This window comes from Falco cherrug, chromosome 10 (assembly GCF_023634085.1).
Source record: "Falco cherrug isolate bFalChe1 chromosome 10, bFalChe1.pri, whole genome shotgun sequence".
NCBI lineage: Eukaryota > Metazoa > Chordata > Aves > Falconiformes > Falconidae > Falco > Falco cherrug.
The window spans coordinates 30,980,809-31,003,222 of NC_073706.1; the positions used below are offsets into that span (position 1 = coordinate 30,980,809).

At 37.5% G+C, this 22,414-nt stretch overlaps 1 protein-coding gene across 2 annotated transcripts; it reads right to left on the reverse strand.

Moving 5' to 3' along the window:
• Positions 1-752: 752 nt before the first annotated feature.
• COPB1 (COPI coat complex subunit beta 1) lies at positions 753-21,101 on the reverse strand. Of its 2 annotated transcripts, XM_055722400.1 has the most exons (23): positions 20,945-21,093; positions 18,484-18,567; positions 18,019-18,170; positions 17,065-17,294; positions 16,137-16,306; positions 15,378-15,492; positions 14,679-14,771; positions 13,995-14,132; positions 12,831-12,950; positions 12,286-12,393; positions 12,046-12,192; positions 11,473-11,618; positions 10,355-10,451; positions 9,729-9,889; positions 8,952-9,072; positions 8,393-8,620; positions 8,042-8,221; positions 6,830-6,974; positions 5,260-5,379; positions 4,675-4,820; positions 3,315-3,404; positions 2,403-2,558; positions 753-1,091 (listed from the first exon to the last, which is right to left on the reverse strand). In XM_055722400.1, the coding sequence occupies exons 3-23, from the start codon at positions 18,107-18,109 to the stop codon at positions 1,032-1,034; spliced, it is 2,862 nt and encodes a 953-aa protein (XP_055578375.1). In that variant the 5' UTR covers positions 18,110-18,170; positions 18,484-18,567; positions 20,945-21,093; the 3' UTR covers positions 753-1,031. The 2 variants fall into 2 exon arrangements, with proteins under 2 accessions (XP_055578375.1, XP_055578374.1); XM_055722399.1 differs by lacking the exon at positions 18,484-18,567 and having other exon boundaries at positions 20,945-21,101.
• Positions 21,102-22,414: the final 1,313 nt, after the last annotated feature.

Genomic DNA, 22,414 nt, shown 5'->3' on the forward strand with positions numbered 1-22,414 from the left:
TTCTGTAGAATTAATTTCTTGCAACAATTTAACAAATTCAGAATTAATGCTTGACAGATTTAAGTGAAAAGTATTTTCAATCTAATGGTTATCCGTTTTAATCTACTGCTAATTTGCATAACACTTAGTAGCCAAATGATGTTAACTCACTTCCACATCCTGACCTGACCTTCACTCACAATTCTTCCTTTTCAGCAATTCCTCAACTTGGTTCAATTCACTGCAAGATAATAATCAGTCCGAATCCTTCCTTCCTGAGCTTACACATGTGGCTAATGGCTGCATTCACTGAAAACACTGCTCATGCTGGTACAGCTTTAATATTGCACTTGGCTCTCTTTTCTGTATTAACTAAAAAATAAGAACACCACCAGCAATGTTATATTACTCATGGTAACACTGTTAGGAAAACATTTCAGAAACAAAGTTTAACGTTCTACTACTTGCTGGAAAGCACTGAATTTTGACAAGCTCTTTTCTAATATTACAAGCTTTTCTGTGCCAAGTGGTTACATTACTAACCCAACCATCTAGAACATACAGCCTTTGATTTAGCTGTCAATTATATATTCTCCTAGCTATACCAGAGTATTTTAAGAGCCATGATCACACATGCACACAATTCAGGCCTAGTCATTATTGTAAACACTTAAGCTATTACACACTCCCACTTTCTTAGAGTATCAAAATACCTGGCCCGATATTCAATACTGATCAAATAATACAGAGATTATAATTTACAGACAAAACAGTAATGGCATAATTTGTTTATTGTATTGTGAGCATCAGTATATATTAGAGACAAAGAAAACATGACTTCCAGGACAAAAAAAAAAGAACAACCCTGGAGATTTAAAGTTTTGCTCAGTATCAATCATGGAGAACCTATAAATTATCTGCTGGAATGCTTTCAGCTCAAAAGCTTGGCTTCTACAATTACAGAACACTGAAGAATATAAGATGTTCTGGACCCCAAAAGCCACATACCTAAGGTTAAATTGTAAAAGACTTGAAAAGACACTAGGTAAAATCTATAAACTCGTTTTCTTCTGAGACAGATTGATCTTATCTCCAAGACTCAGGGCCATTCCCTGTAAGGAAAGGAAAGAAGAAATTCACAATTCAGATACTTCAAAATAACTTTATCTTATCTATATTAAAATGGAAGTTCCATGTATAGAAATCTATGAAGTTAGTGGCATGGAAATTAAAGTATACAAATAAATGAACAATTAGAAATAATTATAGCGCACACTTCCTTAACACCAGGGTAAGGCTACATCTACATATATTATTGAAACAACGAAACTTAAATAAACTAACAACTGCTAAATCTGTTATCAATACAAAAGGCAAGAGAATTAAAAAAAAATAAGTCTTTTGACCTCCCACCAATTGAAAGTCTGCTGCCACTGGAGAAAATACATTTGTCAGTCCAGTTACTGAAATTCACCTGTTGAAAGTCTCAATGCCAATACTAGCACTCAATGCACTAAAGCTATAGAAAATCATTTAATCACAGAACTGTATTAATATTACATAGAACTGAAGAAATCTCAGAAGAAACTGCATGAATAAATCCATGTAATCAATACCAGAATGATGTCAAGATGCAACAATGCTGGCACATGTAATTAAATGCAGTCTTATATAAAAATGCCACTGTAAATATATCAGAAACGTTAATTTCAACCACTCCAAAATCTTTACAGTGACATCATATAAACCATATGGTTTCCTTGAATGTGAAATGTCAGGTAGCCCTTTATTGGTGCTGTTTAAAATACTTTTATCGATACACTTTTTTAAAATTTATTAAACAGTTCGAGATCTTGTACTTATTTTTAGTTGGGAGGTAGCAGTTCTAAAATCCTAAGCAGACTCATAGATGTACTGACAGAAAATAATCCTACTGAAAGACACTAGGTTTTGTTTTGCTGGTTTGAGAAAGAACTAGTGAACAGCTATTTCATGCATAAAATTTCTTTGTGTGAAATTGAAATGTGTAATTTAGTAGGAAACAGATCATGGAACCTTAGGGAGCATTTGCTCTTTATTTAAAAGCAAATAAAACATAACATCTTATTTGCAGTGCTACAGATAAAATAAGGACATTTTGGCCCAAGAGCCTATTTTATGATAATGCACTGGAAGAAAAGATCTTGAACATGTTTTTAGGGTATGATTACACCTAATTAGAAAGACATTCTTTCCTCAAAAAATCTGCATAAGATAGTTTCAAAACTATGGTTAATGTTTCTATATTAATCTTCCCAAATTTTTTCCCATTTACCTGCTACTGTAAACCAATGTACATCAAAAAATCTGCATGGTTTTAGAGTACTTGGCACATTTTCTTAAAAATGACAAGGAAAACCAGTGCTCTAAGTATGTCATATTACCTGGCTCTTTGCACGGATTCGTATGTGACCAGTGACAGGCGCCTCTGGTCCAAGATGAATTGGCTTTTCAATGCTGACATTTGCAAGTGCATCTTCTCCAAATATGGAACGTGCGTAAAGATTGGCCGCCATAAAGCCACAATAACCAGAGAGTGCCTACGGAAAGCACATATGAACTCTTCAGAAAGGCCAAAATCCTTTACACACATTTTAATTCATCTTAGGTTAGCTAGGCACGCGTCAGTATGTAATGTTTAAACTTCTTTGTTCACATGTGAGAACCATGCAATGGGAAACAGCGGTGGCCTTTTCCTAAAATTAATATTGGAAGATATGCAATCTACAGTATCCATCAAGACAAGGTAGGATGGCATTCTACAGTCTGATTTAATGAACAGCAAAATGGTAAAGAAGCCAAATAGTAGCAATAGCTACTATTCTTATTTTGGCTACTATACATATAATAGCTAGTAGGTATTACACATATTACATCTTAATAGCAAATAGCCATTGGATATATTTAGTTTGCTTCATAACAAAAAGGCTAAACTGGCAAAAGAAATGTAAATTTTGACAGAGAAGAAAGGAACTTGGAGCTACTGAGAAAAACCTTTATAAAAACAGATGGTCCCATGAAATCTATACTGCAGCTTAGCTACTATGAATTAGAACATTCTGATTTTCTAAACTGGGCAAGAAGTAGCTAAGGGGATTAAGCAACTAGTAATTTTGATATCACTAATTTGCTTTTACTCATTTTAGACCACTCATATAAAAAATATGAAGCATATGTAGTATTTCATACTGTAAGCAAGCACTTCTAATAGTAGTCATAGCCAATGCTAAATAATTTAAACAACAAAGCACACAAGCTAAAAAAAGTATCTAAAAGTCTCCAAGCAAATAGCTCACCTTCTCTGGAGTCAAGCATTTCATATTGGTCGACTTCAGTATGTGCTGTAAGTATTCATTTAGATCGACGATATTTGTATTGACTGTAACCTTCAAGAAGGGAAAAAAAGGCAATTACATTAATTAGCACCTCAGGCATTACTTCTTCGTCAGGGCTCTAATAAAGGCGACTACCATTACATTTCTCCTTGAGGAATGCCACATGCAACAAGCTAGAGGCACTTCCCATTATGTGGTGGCATTGTATGAAGTCTTCACCTCCAGCCATCCACTTGTTAAAGACTGAACATTTCATGTTATTACCATGGTTTATAAAATATATTAGGTGAGTATGATACTCTGCTGAACATGTACTCTCTACAGCAAATAGCGGACTTCTTGTCTGAAAACAGTTTACACATTGCCAGAACAAGAAAAAGTAGTATCTAGTCCAATTTAACCAATGAAAAAAATATTACTTTCATGTTTCCTTTCCAGCAACAACGCTCTCTGGGCTGCCTTGGCTTCCTCATATTGAATATTGTGGATCTTGTTTAAATTGTTTTTTAATGTATCTCTTAGGAGTAGTTTACAAATTGCTAAGGCTTCACATACCATGTATTAAGATCTCTTGTTCACAAGTTCTGAGACTCTTAAATCTAGTCTCAAGTGAATACATGTAAATACACATAGCAACCAAGGCTACAGTTTATGTAAAACCTCCCACTGTTTTAATGTTGCTATTCTATTGAATTTTGTTGCTGTGTTGTATAAGATTATCTCCTTTGAACCCCTTTTTCACAGGTCTGTAGCAGTTTGGGCACCCTCTAATATTAAGCATACCCACCATTTTGTCGGTCTTAACACAGCATCCATAACTGCATGCTACAGCTGCATTGCAAAGTAATCAAGTGAAAGATACCCCTGCCCACAGCTGGACTAGATGACCTTCAAAAGGTCCCCTACAACCCAAATTCTATGATTTTTTTAATTTCTTTTTTTTTTAAATAGCAACATTATTCAGAACTGGAGAGACTAAGCAGTATGAATAATTCTGCAGTCTCAGCATAAACATGCTTGTTGCTGTCTCACCTTTGAGTCAAAATACATAGCAGTCACCAATCAATTTGGACACCATACAGCAGATAAGGCTCAAGGCACATACCTCTTTTCTAAAAAAACCCTTAGTTACTGCATCACTAAGTTTGTAAAACAGGTAAGATAGCAATAAAAGAAGTTACCCGAGGCCAGCATCCAATGTGAATGTAGAATGAGGTTTATATCACAAGAGATAATGTTCATGTAATGACAGAATATAAAACAAGAAACAGAATTATACATCAACAAAAAACACAAACAGCATGCAAAAAATAAAACTAACTTTGTTTTCCCACTCAAATTCTGCCCACATCTGTCTGAACTCCGCATCTGTACAAGAAGCAGGCTGGATGTAATCCATGATGTCAATGTGAATATCACTGAGAACCACGCAGTTTCTGTCGCTGGCTGCTCCAGAGACATCATATACTGCAACATAAAACACAAACCACCCTAATGTTTAAAAAAGTGAATCTGCACTAAATAAGAATGCTCAGTTACCACTTGCCAGTTAACAGCAGCCCCAATGTTTGGTCAGCCTCATTGCTGTCCTCTGTCCTCAAGGACTTTACCCAATTAGCACAGAATTTCTGAGTTACGTGTATTGTCTTTCAGGCGAGGCTGCCTAGCTCATTTCAAATCCAGACCTGGGTTCAAGTATGATGTTGACAAACATTCTAAAGGTAGCATGTCCTACCATAATTAAAAGCAATATACATTTTTCAAAAATCATCACAAAATAGTCACACATTGTAGATCATTCGATTTCCTCTCCCAGTATGAAGTTTTCAATTATTTTTGAGCTTATTAAACAGTTCAGAAATGCTACACATTAATGTTAATCTTGCACACTGAATTGGTTACTTACCAACATTACCAAAAATTATTCCATTTTCTGTTGAAGCAACTTTGACATTAGCTTTAATGTTTGCAAAATCATGTGGAGCAAGTGTCAGAGGAGATGGTTTTTCCACAAGTTTCAAGTCACCTGTGTAAAGAAATTGTATACTGTTAAAGCTCCCTGATCCCTATCTCCCAATGAATTTAGCTTTTGGACAACAGTTTATTTTCTTGTCATTCAATTCTAATGTCTACAGAGTTGCACTAAATACCACCACAAAGGTATTGGTTTTTTTGTTTGTGTTTTGTTATAGTTTGCTACCTGAAAGACAAAATAATTTGTTACATTAAAAATTTCAGTTAAAATAAAAAAAACCAAACCCCACTGAAAACAAATGCAAATACTGACTTAAATAGGCTTCAGATTGAACCTAGTATTACATTTTTAACAATCAGGAAATGCTTAGTTTTACCTTATGTTTTAACCACTGACAACATCGTAACACCTAATCCTACAGTCAAGCGTCTCAAAACCAAAGTTCAACGTCCAGTATTACACGCACTAAGCTATTTATAAACAGATCAAAGTATCACCTTGATTTGAATATAATTGTTCCCAGGACACAGGAAGAGTTGTATTTTTCCTAATCCTCTGGCAAGCAAAAGTCTTTAGTTCTATCAGACTGTGCAATTTGAGAATACAGCATGAACAGCATCAGCTCTATGCACAGGACTGATGCATCAAGTCAGTTTTTGCAATATATCTGAAGAGATCAACTGGGAAATACAGAATTTCACTTTACTGAGCTAATAAATAGAAAAATACAACCTATTAAGTAACACATTTGTTTTATTTACTCCACCACTAATCTGATCAAATGATGTACAAAAGATTTGGAGGAAGGTTATGCCCCTCCAGTCATATTTACATCAATTACAAGCATGTAACATGCGTCCCCCTAGTGTTGTAAACTTATTTCAAGTCCTGACTGCCAAAACAGAAGACAATAGGAAATTGTTCTTGGATTATCTGATCCAGTTCCTCCCCTAGAAGTTAATGAAACCTCACTATTGCTCCAGCAAGCCTCTGGTACAGCTGTTGGTAGAGGGAATGGTATCAGCTGAGCAAATGCAGTATATCTAGGTACTTCAAGCTGAGTGCAAGAACCACCTAGGGCAGATGACTTTCTCTTGCCTGACATTCGCTCCACACCAGTTTGCATTTTGTCCTCTTGTTCCGCGGTAACAGAGTAATGGGGAACAAGTGTATCAAAAATCCTGTCCATAATTTCAGGAAAAAGGGAGAAGGGGAAATGGAATGCTATTTTTCTAGTGAAAAAAGCATGAAGAAATTCACAATCTTACTACAGTTTGTATCATCAGACAGTATTGTCAGTGCCAGTGGAGATAAGTCTTGCACCTTTTGGAAGAAAAATGTGTTTTTAAAGGCATTCAAAAACATCCTTTTGAAATGGCAACTAGCTGGCATAAATCTGTAAGTATTTAGAAGTGTTTCAGAAACTCCTTAAAACTGGTTGCCAATGGCCAGCACCTCACTGCTGCTCAGCGGTTGCTTGGTTTCCACCAGCACTCCTTACCTAGCGTGGCTAGTTCCAGCGTGCAGTTCTGCAGAGTATCACTGGTCTGGTTGACCACAAGTACATCTAGCACAATGTCATACTGATTGACATGGACATAGGCTTCTGCATAGACAGGGTCTGAGAAACCTGTCAGTTGAGTAACCTGTGGAAGAAAAGAGTTTAAGGTATTTTTCTTCTCATAAACCAGTTTAAAACATGGAATTATGTCAAACTGACAAAAAAAAAAAAGAATAAAGTAAAACTAAGCCCATTACTCTTTAACATGAGCCTCCAAATCAAGCAGGTGTGCAAAGAGCTTTTAATTTCACAGAACTAACTTACTAGTAAGAAAGAAGGAACAATATAAAGACACTGAAAAAAAAATCATCGCAAGTTTTGCCTACAAAATATTATTTAAAGAAGTTGTGATGTTTAGGAAATGTAAAGCTCATGCCTAGGTCTTCCAAAATAAAGAGATTTCATTGATTTATAGCTAAGTACACCGTGACTGTCCATATTATTCACACAAATTTTAATTGTAGCCCTCCTTCACATATTCTTTTCCATATACATAATAATTATAAAACCTTTCTGGATTAAAAGTATTAAGAACACCAAAGTTCCTAAAATACAGACTGTAACACCATTTATTCTTAAAAAGGTAAGCAGGACAAAGAAATGCTGACTTAAAATAAAAACATAACTTTAAAAAGTAAAAAGAATTCATGATCTGAGACTTTTAAAGAATAAAATTCTGGGGTTTTAACTCTTAATTAATGAATGGATCAAGAGATTTCTTCTCTTTGGACCTTCTCTGCAGGTCCTGGTAATCACCAGCAAAAAAAAGGTATAAAGAGTGAAACCATAACGCACTGCACTTGGCAACAGGCTATGGCAGCCAAGGAAAGAAAGGGATTCTTAATTGCTTGTGACATCCCTGCTCCTTTCCCTGTGAACCGTACTGGGGGCTCTTCAGACCAGCAAACAATCTTAATTTCTTCTCCCCATGCCACCAGCTCAACACTCTCCAATTCTCCTCCTTATTCTTCCCCTCCCACGTGAAGAAGGTAACAACTTTAAGCACAAGGGCTTTTCTCTTTCTGCTGATCCTAACCAAAAAATACCTGGGTCTTTCCAATCATCATTAGCTGCAGCCCGCGATTCCCAAAGCTGATCCTGTGCACAAGCAGCACAACGTGTATATAACCAAACCACTGACTTTCACGTTACCTTATTAAGTTTGGATGCAAGAGGATCGGCAGCCTCTTTCCTCTGTGTGTTCCCCATTGCTGCCAGAAGGCTGAGTTGAAACTGGTCTTCTTTTGAGCTCATTTCATTTTTAGCAGTAAGTTGCATGAAGGAAATGGGATCATCCGGCTGAACCATCACATTCCTCTTCTCAGATTCTTTCTGCAGGAAGAGAAATATTCAAGAATTCCCAGTGAATTCCATTCCTTTAGCACAGAAACACAGTCAAATAATGGTTGGCTTACACAGAGTCAAATGATGACATTTCTGGGACCAGCTTGGATGTGAACAGCTGTAACAAACTCCAAGTGTTACACGTTTATAATAGCTCACCTTCTGGGAAAGTTTCTCCTCTTCTAGCTTAGCTGACAGCATATGAGAGAGAGACTGCCTGCATTCTTTGTTAAAAATATCGTTCATGAGGGGAGAACATTCTGACAAAACTTTCAAACACAAGGAAATACGATCCACATCATCATCTGTAATTGGCTTCTTGGGAAGAGACGACTTTCCCAAATGGAGAATAGTGGCCATCAGCAGCATAGCTTCAGCAATAAAGGACTACGGAGGAGGACAAAGGAAAGAGAATGGAAGGAGGTTATTGCATTTTATACAGCCTTACAATTTACAAAAAGGTGCACATAAATCATAAAATCTCTGAACAGATTATTTTTTTGTACTTGTTATCCAGAAACCAAACATCATGACTTAGAGACTGTCTACGTAGAGAGGCTGGAAAGCAGTAGGTCCTGTTTGTGACTCAAGTTATCATTATTAACCAATCACTAACTGGCACTTCACTTTGGACTTAACCCATTTTGCATCTGTTTAAAAGAAGAGAGGCAACAAGAAGCTCATTTTCACAAGTACCGTGAAACAATAGATGACTTACATTTTGCTTCTTCTTTTCCTGAACTAGTGACACGTATCGTAAAGCAATCTTAGTTAAAGTTGTAGCAAGGGAAGCTGCAACAAAGAAATCGCCATCAAGCAGGAATCCCCGTAATGGAGGTCTGCAAAGACAAATGATAATCAGAAAACTAGCTTTGGACAATGCTCTTTAGCCTACTTATCTTCATACCATAACATCCGTACTGTACAAACAAAACAAGCTTGAAAGGTCTCAGAAGTTGTTTTTTATTTACTCTAGAAGAAATTTTCCACATACAGAGATACTCACAAGTCACGTAACCATTTCCACACAGAATACGGAGTGAAGTAAAAAGTATAATGTATAATAATTTCATTGTAGCTCGGAGATGATAATGACTAGTCAAGATGAAGTAGCCCATTTGCAGTAATTAAGGAAATATAGCAATTGTTCTAGCTACCAATAAACTAAACTACAGCAAGGTGATATTAAGAAAAAAAATTAATCTAAAGGCAACATCTCTGTATCCAATTAAAATTGTGAGGGAACTTTATGTATAAATTATAAAGAATCAACTAGAATTTAGAATACCATAATTAATAATGTCTTTTTTGATACACAGTAAGCTTTGATTACAAATTCTAAGCAATTAGGCATCTTCCTGCACCAAGATGATGATATCTAATAATACAACAGGAAGTTACCTCAACCACTAAACTCAGTATGAGAGAGAATACCACTTAACTAAAAAAAGTAATTAACCAAGTCACTCCAGGCCTAGTAAGACATCCTAAATACCTGTCTTCTTCCTTTTTGGCCGGTCGGGAACTACTGAGAGCACTCTGTGTTGCGTAAGTGCCCATCTCTGTCACCAGTTTCTGGGCTGGACCCACAGACACCTCTTCTTCAGGTTTTAGCTCACCAGCTTCTTTTTTGATTTCAGATTCTACTATTGGGATCTAGAAATGAACAGGAAACAATCATTACAATTAATAATAAAAAAAAAAAGATAGTTTTGTTCTGCAGAAGGTTTTAACAAAAATTATCCACATTGTTAGGTTTTTGTAAGTAAAAGGTCAGTTACATTGCCACAGTTGACAGAATTTGAAACAGGCAGATGTTGAAACATATACAGAAGCCTCCTACCTATGCAACAAAGCTCAGATTGTACAGATTGTCTTAGATCCCTCTCAGAACAACCCAGACTTTAAAGCACTCTTTTAGTAGGTAGAACTAAACCATATCTTAAAGCTGCCGTAAGTTTTTTTTACTTTAGATTTCTTGTGCATATGCCATTACATAACACAAGAGCTCACACCCTGTTGCAACTTACAGGATCTTTTAAAAATATTTTTTTTCTTAGAAAACATACTGCATAACAGTAAGTAAAACCACAAAGAGCTAACCTATCAAAGTAAACACACCTCTCCAAGTGATCTGCGAACTTCTGTCATTACACTTTGTATATCTTCCTTTGTGCTGCAATATTCTCCAAGGATCCACAAAGCTCCTCGATAAATCCTAAGACAAGAACAGTAACTTAAGTCATGCTTTCATGATATACTCAAACCAGCATCTTTTTTGGTCAGGTGGTAAAAGCCAGTCTCAACAAATACAGAAGGATGTGACTGACAGAAAGCAAGTTCGATCAAAAGCAGTCACCCTTTCAGCCTTAGTAAATTAACGAACAAGTATATCAAATGAGATATATCCTCTGCTACAACTTTATCTCCATCTGTGTTAATCCTGATATTCACAAAATTAAATTTCTTTATGATCATAATGAAATAACTCTACTATATGTGAATTACGTCAGTTGAAGTTTCTCCAGGTAACCAAGACAAATTTTTCCTTCATATAGGAGAAAATGAAAAACAAGAACACAAATTAAGATCTGGAAAAAAAAAAACAACAGCAAAGCTTCAGAGGGTTTTTTTCCCACTTCATGAGATGATGATGGAGATAGGATTCGGACTGTCTGCGTATTGGAAGAATGGCAGAGCAGTGTCCTGATACATAGAAGTTCTCATATGACTTCACCTTTGCAGATCCATCAGAAAAACAAGTTTTTAGAGTGCTGAAAAGTACTAAAGAAGCTTTGCAGATTGCAAAGCCCAGTCTGTGTTAGATTGGGTTTTCTAATAGATGTACAGTTAAGTATTTCCAGTTGCCTTCAAGTGCCAATTCCTGCTGCAGTCATCCCTTAGTAACTCTGTTTTATCAAACATAGCATTCAGAGACAGCCTTCATCAACAACGGTATCTTCTAGCAAGTGGAAATATAACTACCAATGGCACCATAAAAATGAAATTTGAATACATTTTCTTCATTCAATGCAACAAGCACTCAATGCATCTTGTGTACAAGTAGGCAAGAAGGAAGCTGTACCTAGAAGTGATCTATGCACAAAATATCCCAGCTTCAGTTATTCTTTGTGTATGGATTGCAAGGATTTTCATACCTTTTTAATGACAATATATATTCAATGCAAGTGAGCCACAGGGTGCTCCAATGTCTGTTTGATATCATATTTTGGACTCACTTGACAGATTTAATAGCGTGAAAGACTTCAAGCATCTTCTCAACAATGAGAGGTCTGAGGTTATCAAATCGCTGGATCGCTTCCCGCACAAACTCCAAGACATCAGCAGCTGCCGCTTCATTATTATCACTAAGGAACTCCATCAACTGGCACGAAAGAGTGAACATGAGCACAAACAGCAGCATGGCTAAGTTTGTATAATAGTATTTTCCTTCTACATTCAGAAAAATAAAACTGCATTTAGATCTCCCATTAAACAAAGCTGAAAATAAACAACCTTAAGTACATTCCAAACAATCACCAATTATCATAATCCCCAAATTGTTTGTCTAATGATACAAATTATTGCACTTTTAAGTAAAGGTACTTTTCAGCTCATGTTCTTCAAAAATTTTAAAAATAAAGTCTCAAAAGGCAAACAACTACATCAAAAGTCCTCTGTTTCTTTAGGGATTAAAAATAGTCTTGCTTCATGTGAGGCCACTGTTAGAAACATCCCAGCTTCACTTATTCTCTAGGTTTTGGGTATAGCTAGAACATATTTTATGACAACATAATTAAACATTTGCATACCACTGGAATAACATTCGCAGCCATATCTGGAAACCGAACACTACAGGAATGCAATGTACGAACAAGCAGCTGTCTATACTTGTCTGTATCTTCATGCTCTGTCACATTATTAGTTTTAATCACTTCCTTCTTCAGAACAATCACAAGCTGCAGAAAAGATCAAATCAAATTGATGAAATTCATGTATTTTTCCAAAGAATAAAAAATAGTGTAATTAAACAAAAGTAACATGTATTTCACCTCCTCTACGTTTCTTGAAGAGACAAGATCCAGGGCCAGTTGAAGGGTTTTTTTGCGCACTTCTAGATCTGGGGTACTCAACACTCTCAGGATGTCCATAACTAGATCCTGAAACAATAACAAAACGGTAACTACTTCATTGCTCTAAATTACTTCCTTTTCATATAAGTCTAATTATTAGTTCTCAGTGGTTTTCAAAGACTTTTCTGGACACACACTATATAACGTAGTAACAAACAAGATTTTCTGGGCATTAGGAACTTCAGAGTGTTCATTTAACACATTCCACATTTACATAAAAGACTACCACTCAAGCTACATTAAGCCTTACAATCAAGACAGTATTTGCCGTTAATTCTTACGCAGACAATAAAAGCAGCAAGTCATAGATATAAAAGTCCATCCCATATGCTTTTACCAAAAATATATCAACAGAAGATTCAAACTTCAGAAGTACATTTTTCCATACATCACAACACCCAGAAGTTTTGTTTAGGAAAGAAAAGCCTTCAATAAGCTTGCAGGAAAAGGGACAGATAACACACCTGTAACACTCGTTCATGGGAGGGGTGCTCCTTTAATTCAATCAACCGATCCAAAACAATCAGTTTCACATTATTATCACTTTCTTTAATAATCAAATCTATGTAGCATTGGGCAGCTGCCTAAAATTAAAAGGATCAAAAATATTATTTAAGTAATGAAGAGAATAAACTGGCAAATTTCTGAGAGCAATTCAGGAAAAGACACCTTCCACATTACTATTAAAGCAACTACTCAAAGAGTTGGCACAGAAATGAACCTGAGAACAGACTTTAAAACTTCCTGGTCCACTGTAAGCATCAATTCCACCACCATTTTACAAAAACTGCACAGGAAAGCTCACAATGGCATCAGCTTACAAACACAGACTTGATTTCAAATTCAAAGAAAGTCATAAAGAGATCAATGTTCTGGCATGCTTTGAGTCACCACTTAAGTACACAACAGGGCATGAAAACAGATTTAAAACAGTTGCCAGTGTTAGCGTATCTAGGTATGATTTTAATGACAGCTTCTACATATAATATTCCTGCTCAATAAAAACTACTACATGAAAGCAAGAATGCTGGAATTAATACTCCTCCTGATCTTTTCAGACTACTATTAAAAATGCTTTTCCTTTAAATCTAGGCTTGCATATTCTATTTTTTAAATTTCCATACAAGTTCAAAATTTCTGTGTGATCTCAAATAATCAGCTGTACAAACATAAATCTAGGAACCCAAGGTCAATCAGTAATCAGTGTAAATTTTCACTGCTTTATGCTTCCACTCTGGTCTGAGAAGAGTAATATTTATGAGCAAAGTCAGTCATGCAGCCTCTGCAGATCTTCAGCTTTAGCCTGCTTTGTATGTACTAGTACACACACCAGTATTCCAAGAAGTTTGCAGGTTGGCACCAACTACTGTACAACAGTTTGCACAGTATTCAAGCTTGTCCCCTACCAAAGCGGCATGAAGTTCACTAGCTGCAGGTCTGCAAAATACCGTCTCATCCTTCCTTTGTGATCAGTTTTAAGAGATATTTTAAGACAGTTTCACATATGAAATGTTAAACACCCCATATTACTAACGCCTTCGCTCTTTCAAAGTACCAGTGTACAGCATACAGTATTCATTGCAGTGCACTAAGAGCTACTGAAACATCTGAAAACATCACTTTTATACCTTGATTGCTGTTGGTGCACTGGAGAGTGTAACTAGAGTACCTGCAGCTTCATACTTCACTGCAGGACTCGATGACTGCAGTAAGTTGTAGATGCAGCGAATAAACCGAGCTCTCTCTGATGGATTTGCGTGACAGACCTAGACAAGAACAATGCATAATTGACAGATAAAGAAAAAAAACAAAATAGCAATCGCATAGCTTAATTGCTCCATTATCTTACAAGGAGAAAATAAAGCAAAAGGCGATGACCTTTTCTGGGGATAGGAAGTGTCACTCAGAGTTGTAAAACTCTAATTGCAAAAAGCTATTAAAAAGCTATTATTGATAATTCCATGCAATGCTACAAGGTCTTAAAATCTCAGACCAAAAGGAAGGGCATAGCCTCTACTAGCTTTTGCGACAGATGCCCTGCTCATGTCCATGAAAAACAGTCTGATAATACACAGTCCACATCACGGCAAATCAGGCAAGACGTATTGCTCTGTAGCGGGCACACTTGAGCAGTTTATTGTTTCAAGAGACAAATATTATTCAGCTCTACTAAACAATGACATTTTCCTGACACGGACTAAATGCTAGCTATAATGTCTTTTCCAGCAACACTCTCTCTCTTTTAAAAAGGAGTCTAATACCATCTACCATGTACATTTATTTTAAACATGCCACAGCCATTTCCCTTTTACCTTATAGATTAGTTCAACAATAACCAACTGCAGAATGTCACCAAATGTCTGGACTTGGTCAATACAGGTGCTCAAATAATCCAAAGCTCGATCCTATACAAATAAAAGATACATTATTCTAAAGTATTCTGAGTTTGCCCACCCAGCTATATTTTAAATCAAAACACATTTTAAAAATCAAAATACAAACCAGCATATATTCAACCTTCAACTTTAAATGTAAAATAATTTTCAAAAACACTGCAAACCTGAAGAGCAAATTAATCCATTCTGTCTATAAAACTGAAAAACCAGAAACAAAACTAATGGTAATCAGGCACAAAAGGCAACTGCCTGTAGTGCAAAGAATCCAAAACACTAGACAGAAATAGCTATTTCTTTCTCTTGACTACAAAGGTATAAAACAGCAGGTAATGGAGCACTTCTCAGTCTGGTTACGCTCACTTGGCAAAACTAATTACAGTTTTCAGCACCAAGATATGCCTTCACCAAATACAGTAATTCCCCTTTAAAATGAAAACAGCACTAAAGACCTACTTTAACTTTTCCAGTTACCCAATATTCCACAAACGGGTTAATGCTATCATATATGTTTCTTTTATCAATATAAATAGTCAATACTACCAACAAAGTACTGTCTAGTTACCTAGCACATTTTCAAGTTGTAAACTGAATGAGTTTGAGGATGAGTACCCTTACCTGATCTGCATGAATTAGCATCATAAATGCGTTTCTTTTGCAGCTTGCATCTTTCTCGTTCACCAAAAAATCATGGATCAGTTCAGGAGCATCAGGTATAAGATGTTCAAAATTTCTTTTTTTAAAAAAAAACAACAACATAAATAAAAGAACTACTGGTAAGGAGCAGAAACTAAGGCTTAAGTGTATATCCTAAATACAAGTGTTTACAAAAATGCAAAAAGCATAAAATGGCAATACATAGCCTTGTGTAGCTATTTGAAACTACGGAGAGACTCAAGGAGCTTTAAAAAAATTTTTAGCATGGCAGCTACCCCATCAATGATTTCTGTTAACAGTAACATTCAGCTACACTGTTCAGGTAACAACTGCAATGATGTTTAGTATATAGCTGCAGTACAAGAAGAAAATTTCACTTCAAATAAATCTATATATGCATATTTCTGCAAGGATTCTTCTAGATCTATGGTTGTGGACAATGGCTAAGATTAATAACATTTAGATCACTAAGGAAGGCATTTGCCCATTAGAATTAACTTGCAATATAAGGACCTCAGTCACGTTTGGAAAAACTAAAGGTACTGCTGCTGCTTCCTCAAGCAAGTCCATTATACAGATGAGAAAAAGCAAACAAGCAAAAAAACCCACAACCCCAAACACCACATGATAAACGTTTATGAGATCTCAAAAGCTATCCAGATCACTAAAGCCAGCATTGGTCCTCTGTATCCATGACTGCAAATACTTTCTGGCATTTACCTATAAATGGTGTAAATTGCAAGAACTGCATTTCTGCGCACATAGCTGTGACGATGTTCTAGACATGCACGAATGGCTGGCATCAAAGGCTCCAGCAGTTCTGCTTCTTTTAGCTTACAAAGAAAACGGAGAGTAGAGCCTCGGATAAATTCATTTGGGTGCTGAAGATCCTAAAATCAACAAGAAACATATTTGAAATGCCAGACTTTTCAGCCTCATTGTTAAGCTCAGATGAACACACTTGCCAGCCTCCTCCCACACTCAGCTTCCAGTGGCACAGCTTCCCAACATCCACAATGACATGCCACCGTCTCCTCAGGAAACACCTTCTTAAAATGCTGCTGCCCCACAATATTTAAAAATGTGTATTTCTGTGTAGTGAAACTTACAAAGCCTGTGGATTTTTTTCCTGCATTGTATGTGTTTTCTCCAATTGCTAAGGCTATGAAAGCTTACCCCACAGCCATTCCTGCACACTGGACACGAACCTCTAGTCTGTATTAGTTCACCTGCTTCTGACCCATTCCCAAAGAAGCTGAGGGACTTTATTATCTTTGTGAAAGAGTGTCTCCCAAATATACAACGATGAAATTATTCCAAAATTAGTGTCCTTTTATGACCCATGGTTTGTCCCTAGACACTATGAGGACGGTAACTAGATTATTCCTCATCTTTGAGGTTCACTGGCTTGGAAACTAAGACAATAAATTTTTGTTAAGTCGCAATAGTAAAAGAACACATAAAAAACCCTTGGTGGTAGGTCTGCTGGTTATCTATAATTATCCAGCTCTGAAGCACTAAAACCTAACGGTTAGGAAGAAAATGCCGAGCATAAACCATTTTTATATTTATTAAGTAACAAAAAATGAGATACTTTATAGAGAGATCTGGTATAGAAACATAAGCAATGAAAGAAACAATGGGCTACCTTTCTGTATGCATCACACACAAGGATCATTTCCTGCAAAAGCCTGCCATCTGGTGTGGTCTTTGGCACTATCTCCCAAAAGACAAGCAGCAGTTTTTTGATGGTATGATCTTGGAGAGGCAGTACAAAACGTATGATGGTCATCAGAAGCCCGGGTAATTTTTCACCATTCAGAATCATAATGATTACTTTCTTCAAGGCCTCTGTCTTCAACTTGACATCTCCTTTTTCTAGAGGAGGAGGAAATTAAATCAGGAAGGCTAACATGTCACAGTTACTTTAAACAGGAACATGAACTTCAGTGTCAGAAGATCCAAACCCACTCTGAAAGCACGCAATATAGCATATCAATAAAATTCACACCCTTACTTCTACTAAAAGGACAAAGAGGAAGCAAGAAAGATTTAAAAAGTATGGAGTTCAGACTTAAATCTAGGATCAACATATTGGAATTAACACAGTTCAACAAATTTCATGGCAGTTTCAATGCTTAAATTTAAACAGCCTTTTATACCAGGATACTACAATGTGCTTTGATGTCATATGTATACTAAATAAAAACACTGCCATTAATGCCAGCAAGATACAGCAGCGCATTCAACAGTGATAAGACAACTTGTTGCTTATCATTACGTTACTTAAATCTACCTTAGCCCAAACAGGTACTATTTCAAAGAGAAAACCAGAAAAAGATTTCAAGTTTTCACACAGACCGAGGGGGGGAAGAAAACCCAACAAAACTAAAACATGTAAGATAAATATCACAAAGCTTCTTAAAACACAGCAAACAGAGGAATGCACACATTTTGAAAATCAACAGAAGGAAATAAACATCAAATTGACCTGTTTTGAGTTTATAAAGCATACACAATATTCTAGGAAAGGTACAATGAGAGAATATAAGAATAATTCAGGTAAGATGCAGTATCCTTCAAATCATTCTCCATTACTTGCCTAGGTCATTTTTTAAGCTGATTTCAGAAGGTGGTTCTGAATCCATTGGAACATTGATTAATGTGTAACACACATTCTCTGCAGCAGTCATGGTTCTTGGTTACAGAAGTTTTCTCAATGGAAGAATTATTTTGACACAAGTATCAGGCAACCTAAAACACAAGCACACAGAGCCATCCTAAAGTGAAGAGAATTTATTAACCAACACAAAAATGTTTTACAACTCACTCAATGATTTGAAGGGATTGCTGGGTTTCTTGAGAAGCCACATTCAAAAGCCTTCTCAACTTTCTCTTACACTAAAATATTCCTCTTAGCACCGAAAAATGAAATTTCCCAAAGAAAAATAAAAATAAAAATGAAAGAAATATTTCCAATACTTAAGGCATGGTCAGAGGTAACAGAAGTGTACAGACACCTGATGGCAGCTAAACGGATGCAGCAGCTTTTCCATCACCTACTTACCCCCTGCTCCCAGTTATATATTCCCACTGCCTTCCCTGCAGTCCTGTGCCCCTCCAGGTGAACTGGCCCAAGCTGCAAAATTAGCTGAAAAATCACAGGAATAATAATAAAAAAAGACTAAAAAAGCAGAAGAGTTTTTGACTTGTTTAACAAGCTGAATTAACCTATGAAGGAAACCTTGAAGATAAGGACAAGATCCAACTGAGCAGAAACCAAGTGAAAAGGCAACATGTGGAGAGGGAAGCAAGACTGTACTTTTACCAGCCAAGGATCATCAGACCAGCTCAACTCTACTGTCTAACTGCTCTGCTAGGCATTAGAGGGAAGTATTTTTTATGGTGAAAAAGCACGACAAGGTTACAGATCTAGCAAAGCTGCTATATGGCTGACAGTTCAGGTAACAAAATCAGCAATTAAGCTCCATCCTCATTCTCATGGTTGTTTCTTCCTTATATAACAGACATCTAGGATCAAATAAAACTTTTTATTTCATTTCTTAAATAATGAAAAACGCTCAGGTTTGTGCTTGCTCAGTTAATGCCATAATACCCTACTTACAAGCACAATAAAGAAAACTGCTGATTACATGAGCAATTTTGTATTTTCTACAGAAAATGTGTCAAAAAAATTATAGAAAAATTACTTCATGCCTTTATTGCTATTGATTTTCTGGAAGTCTTAGACTGAGTTTAAGAAGTCATTTAAATAAGGAAGATGCCTTTTTACTTTCAATTACAATATGTACCTCAGTCAATGTGTAAAAGCACATTTTTATATACTTAATAACTAAAAATAGAGCCAACTATTATTATTAATAATAGAGAACCGAACAAACTGATTCCCATCAAAGGTTGTAATTTACATAAAGATGAAAACACTAAACTCTCCAACTCAATCTATGCTTTCGCTGCAGATCACTTTTTCTCAAAATTGAATGATCCCGCACAGGGACATACATCTGTGACACAAACTTTCAACAACATGCCCGTTTAAGTTACCGTCTGGGGACACCAGATCCTATCCCCACATCACCTCTTTTATCTGTGCGGACAACTTTTGAGATGTAAACCCTGTAAACTCTCCACTGCCACCTTATTTTTGAAACAGTAAGAAAAATAAACTGACAGACCAGCAAACACCCATTCCCAGCCTGGTTAAACGCAGCACCCCACAAGTAGCTCTGACGAGAGAGAAGGTGGGACGTGGCGCGGCAGTGCTTGAACGAGCACTTGAGACACTACACAAGCTGGTATTGGGTTCAAAGTCCCTTTTCTCATCGAATGGACACCTAGAGAACTTCTGGCTGAACAGTGAGCAGGTAAGTTGTGCTGACTTGGGCTGCCGCCTCTTTCTACACAAGACAACGCAACTAGAACTGTACCACAACTACTACCCAAAAATATAACTGCAATACATACTTTTTTTAAAAACACCTCTTTCTGTTACGAATTGTAGATTTTTAAGGCTAAGATTCTTCAAGCTCACCGTTTACAAATATCTACATAAACAATCGTGCTCATTTTTAGAAATCCAGCTGTTTTCTTGCCTCTTTTTGCACACTTTTTCCATACTGTTGCTCAAAACTCCTGTCTCAAAGCCCTACAGCTAACACCTTCACCTCTAGTAACAACTCAGACCACAAAGTGGATCTTTGTGAAAAGTAGACCAGGTATCTTTACTTATACAAAGGTCTCAACCGCAGAAATTCTCCCAAAAATCCCAGCCAAACTGGTCTCTGAAACATGAAAATGTGGAGTGCATTTTAGGCTCTGAAAAGCAGCAGTGAAAACCAACCCTCCTAAAATGAGAGCTGGAAGACTTGGCAGAGAGAATGGCCACCAAGTCTTCCTCCCTGCAAGGCACCAAGCCTTGAAATGACAGTTTCATCTTACAGAGGATCACCACATACAGAGTATCTACAGAAGAAAATTGAAAGCTACAGTTTATACAACACAGGGTGACAAAAGTCCACACTTGCTCACCAACCTGGGGAGCTGTACAACCCGGGGGCTACCTGATGAACCAAAACCCTGTGAAAGCATTGCTTTATTAGTGTGTGACCTACAATATATAACGTAAAGACACTTACTAAAAAAATCCTAAAGTATAGCCTGTTGAGGGAGATCTATGCCTTAATTTTCCAGGTGCTTTTAGCGCTAAGTTAAAACTGCAAAGATGTAGCTGCCCCTGCCTGCCTGCCACTACCCTGAAGAAACCCGGAGCCCTACAGCCGCGCAGCAGCCCCTCTCCGGGAAGCCCCGCCACAAAGGGCCCAAGCCCCCGCAGGCCCCGGTCAAGCAGCGCTGGGCCTCCCCTGAGGGACCCCCCTGGAAGATATCAGCGGGGCCTTGAGGCCTCGGGCCTGCGGGCCCCACCGGAGCCACGGCACCACCCCGGCCCCAACCGCTCCGAGGTACCAGCCTCCCCCCCTCTACCCCTGGGAGGCCGCAAGGTTCCGTACTCGGTGGCGTGGCGGCCCGGTGCGGTGGAGTTAGCCCCGGGTGCGGAGCTCTGCCCGCGGCGCTCCCGCTCCGGCGATGGCTGACGTGGAGCCGCTCCTTCCTCAGGCCACATCGATAGTACGGCGGCCCCAGCGGGACACGCCTCACGCCCGCATGGAAACGCGAAAGGGGCGGGGCCGCCGGGCGGCCCCGCCTCTTTCGCGTTACCGTGCGGGCGGGTGTGCGCGCCGGAGTGCCACGAAGGCGGGAGCCGGGGCTTGCGCCTCTGACGTCACGGACACGTGAGAGATACGTCAGCGCTGCGGCGGGGTGGAGTTTCCCGCGCAGGCAGGAAGGCGGGCTCGGACCCCCCGGGACACCCTCCGTAAACATTGCCAGAGGGGAAAAAAAATTAAAATCCAATAAAAATAAAACAAAACAAACCAGCTCACAGGGCAAAAAACCCCCCCCCAACAAACAACCAAAAATAAATGAGTGGATAAATAAGGGAAAATAATTCGAGAAAGGGAAAATAAGTATTTAAAAAAAAATTAATAATTATAAGCAGATTTGTCTAGTGCTTAAAACCAGATACACAGCCCTGGCTTTTTTTGGATTTTCTTTTTTTTTTAATGTATCATTATCTATTATTTAATATTTTATTATGTATATTTTTATATTGTTGTATTATCTATGTATATTTATATTTGTTATATTTGTATCTATTTATGTATTTTGTATAGTTTGCTATTTTTACATGGATCCAACACAGTATTTTAAAGCCTGTTCCAAACAGCGCCATGCTTTATTAATTAATAAATACCAAATGCAAGGTTTCTGCCTTAAAAAAAAAAAAAAAAAAAAAGTACATTGAGCAGGATATCAAACCCCCCCGAGTCCACGCCAAAAATTTCTTATCCTTTTCAACGTATTCATTAGTGAGAATTGTAATAGAATGATCCAACATGGAAAAAAAAAAATTACGCTGAACTCATTTTGCTTAAAATACAGGCAGCCATTTTACACCCTTGCAACTTCACTGTAGGCCATCAGTGAGCTAAAAGCCCTTTGCTGCCTCATGGCTGGCTCGCAGCTCTAAAGCAAGCAAGCGATAAAATTGGGTTCCAAGCGAGCTGGGGCTTACTAAAGCAGGGAACTCAAAAAACCAACACACAAGCTGGTTGGCAGCTTCACACTTCTCCAGCCTGTAATGCTTCTGCTAACCACTCGTCACCAGAAATGTCTTTGCAAGTGGAGTTCCAGACAATGACAAGACAACGTGGGGAAACACGCTGTATCCTACTGGCTCCACAACGATTTTGTACGTTTGTAGGCCTTTTAAAGTTCTCTCAGTTCCATAGTTTCCTAGGGCACCCTGTTTATACACAGCAAGTAAATGCTCACTCTGACAAATGGTCAAATACACGATGGCACCTTCATATGACAGAAGTATTTGAATAGTTGTTCAGATTAAAAAAAACACAAACCCA